The 1766-nt window shown below is 39.2% G+C and overlaps 1 gene segment (V, D, J or C); it reads right to left on the bottom strand.

Annotated features, from left to right (window-relative positions):
• Positions 1 to 420: 420 nt before the first annotated feature.
• Positions 421 to 1195, bottom strand: LOC100730052 (immunoglobulin heavy variable 3-48-like). The segment is given in 2 exon segments: positions 421 to 984; positions 1094 to 1195. Coding segments are annotated over 2 exon segments (411 nt in total).
• Between the last annotated feature and the right edge of the window lie 571 nt (positions 1196 to 1766).

Below are 1766 nucleotides of genomic sequence, written 5' to 3'. Positions count from 1 at the left end.
TCCTCACTAAAGTGTGTAGATTTAAATTTTTTTCATATAGCATGATGTGATTTTTCTCTGTGGGTTGATGGGAATGTCACTTTTGTTTTCATATAGCTGATATAATTCTTGGTTTTACATTATTACCTTAGTAGATTCTTTCTATGTGTATACCATACCCAACCTACGACCTATGGTATATATATATATATATATATATATATATATATATATATATATACATATATAGTCATGTATTTAAAGCCATTTTTAAAATTTTAAACTGTGTCTTTCTAAGTTATTTATATATTATATGAAACACCTAAAATATTTTTTATTCACTATTCAAAGGACAGAAAATGCAAAATTCATACTCTCAAAAACGGATTTCCTAATTGTATTACAGTATTTTATTGTATTAATTGCTTTTGGGGTATTTTTAAGTAGACAATGAATTATTTGGGTTTTTATATGGCATTTTACATAGTTCAGATTTTAATTCTGTTTTCTCTGATCTATTACTTCTATAATTACTTTTTTAAATGTCATGAAGCCCATATGAAACAAAATGCTTTAATACCTGTACTCTTGGGACATACTCTGTGTTCCGCTTGTCTCGCTCGCCCCCTGCTGGTCCTAAGCAACCCTACACGGAAGTTTTTGTCTGGGCTCACACTGATGTTCCCTCACTGTGTCTCTCTCCAGCACGGTAATACACAGCCGTGTCCTCGGCTCTCAGGCTGCTCATCTGCAGATACAGCGTGTTCTTGCTGTTGTCCCTGGAGATGGTGAATCGGCCCTTCACGGAGTCTGCGTAGTATATACCACCACTACCACTATTGATGTATGAGATCCACTCCAGCCCCTTCCCCGGAGACTGGCGGATCCAGTTCATGTGATAGCTACTGAAGGTGAATCCCGAGGCCACACAGGAGAGTCTCAGGGACCCTCCAGGCTGCACCAAGCCTCCTCCGGACTCTACCAGTTGCTCCTCACACAGGACACCTGCAAACACAGAGACGTTCTGCTCAAGAAGCTGTCACATATGCCCATTGTTTATCCCACTAATGCCACTCACTCACGCATTTGGTATTTATTATTGTTCATAAATTACCTTTTAAAGTAGCAAGAAGCAAAACCCAGCTCAGCGCCAGCTCCATGGTGAACCTGCTGTGCTCAGTGCTGATCATTAAGAGGGAACAGCTAGGCACCAGGGTTAGAGTCCTCTGCAGAGCTGTAAGGATAAGGGCTGGGCTGGTTTTAATCAACACAGGGAGGCCCTATTTGCATGGCGTCCTGTATATATGTTCTATACCTGAAGTCTCAGAGAGGGAAGAGTTCAAAGCACATGAGAGTGTTTTGAGATTTGTTTTGTAATATCCCTACTATACTGAATGCAGTATACTGAAGTGGTTCCTTCCTATGTGTAACGTCATCTACATTTTTATTCGTGCCAATATGTTATTAGTGGATTGGGTAACTTCACAGGAGTGCAGATGTGTACATAAAATAGAAGCATAATGTCCTGTGGTATGTGACATCATAGACTATAAAATCATGCTGTCTATGAGGTCCTACAGTCTTCTCACAGAACTCAATATCTTGCTGAGCAATTCCAAAGACAGACGAGTCAAGCTGCACGACGCTTGTCACATGTCTTCTTCTAACGAAGGAATTCGACAGTATTATTGTGTATCTTATTCTATTCATAAATGGATCGACAACCAGCATCTTTTTAAAAAACATGTTCAAGAATCTGACAGCTTATCTTACCTCTGGATAGGTAA

This window comes from Cavia porcellus, unplaced genomic scaffold (genome assembly GCF_034190915.1).
Source record: "Cavia porcellus strain 051 isolate PalLab524CR breed Dunkin Hartley unplaced genomic scaffold, mCavPor4.1 scaffold_8, whole genome shotgun sequence".
Classification (NCBI taxonomy): domain Eukaryota; kingdom Metazoa; phylum Chordata; class Mammalia; order Rodentia; family Caviidae; genus Cavia; species Cavia porcellus.
The sequence above is the reverse complement of the archived record's forward strand: the minus strand, read 5'-3'. Positions and strand labels throughout refer to the sequence as shown.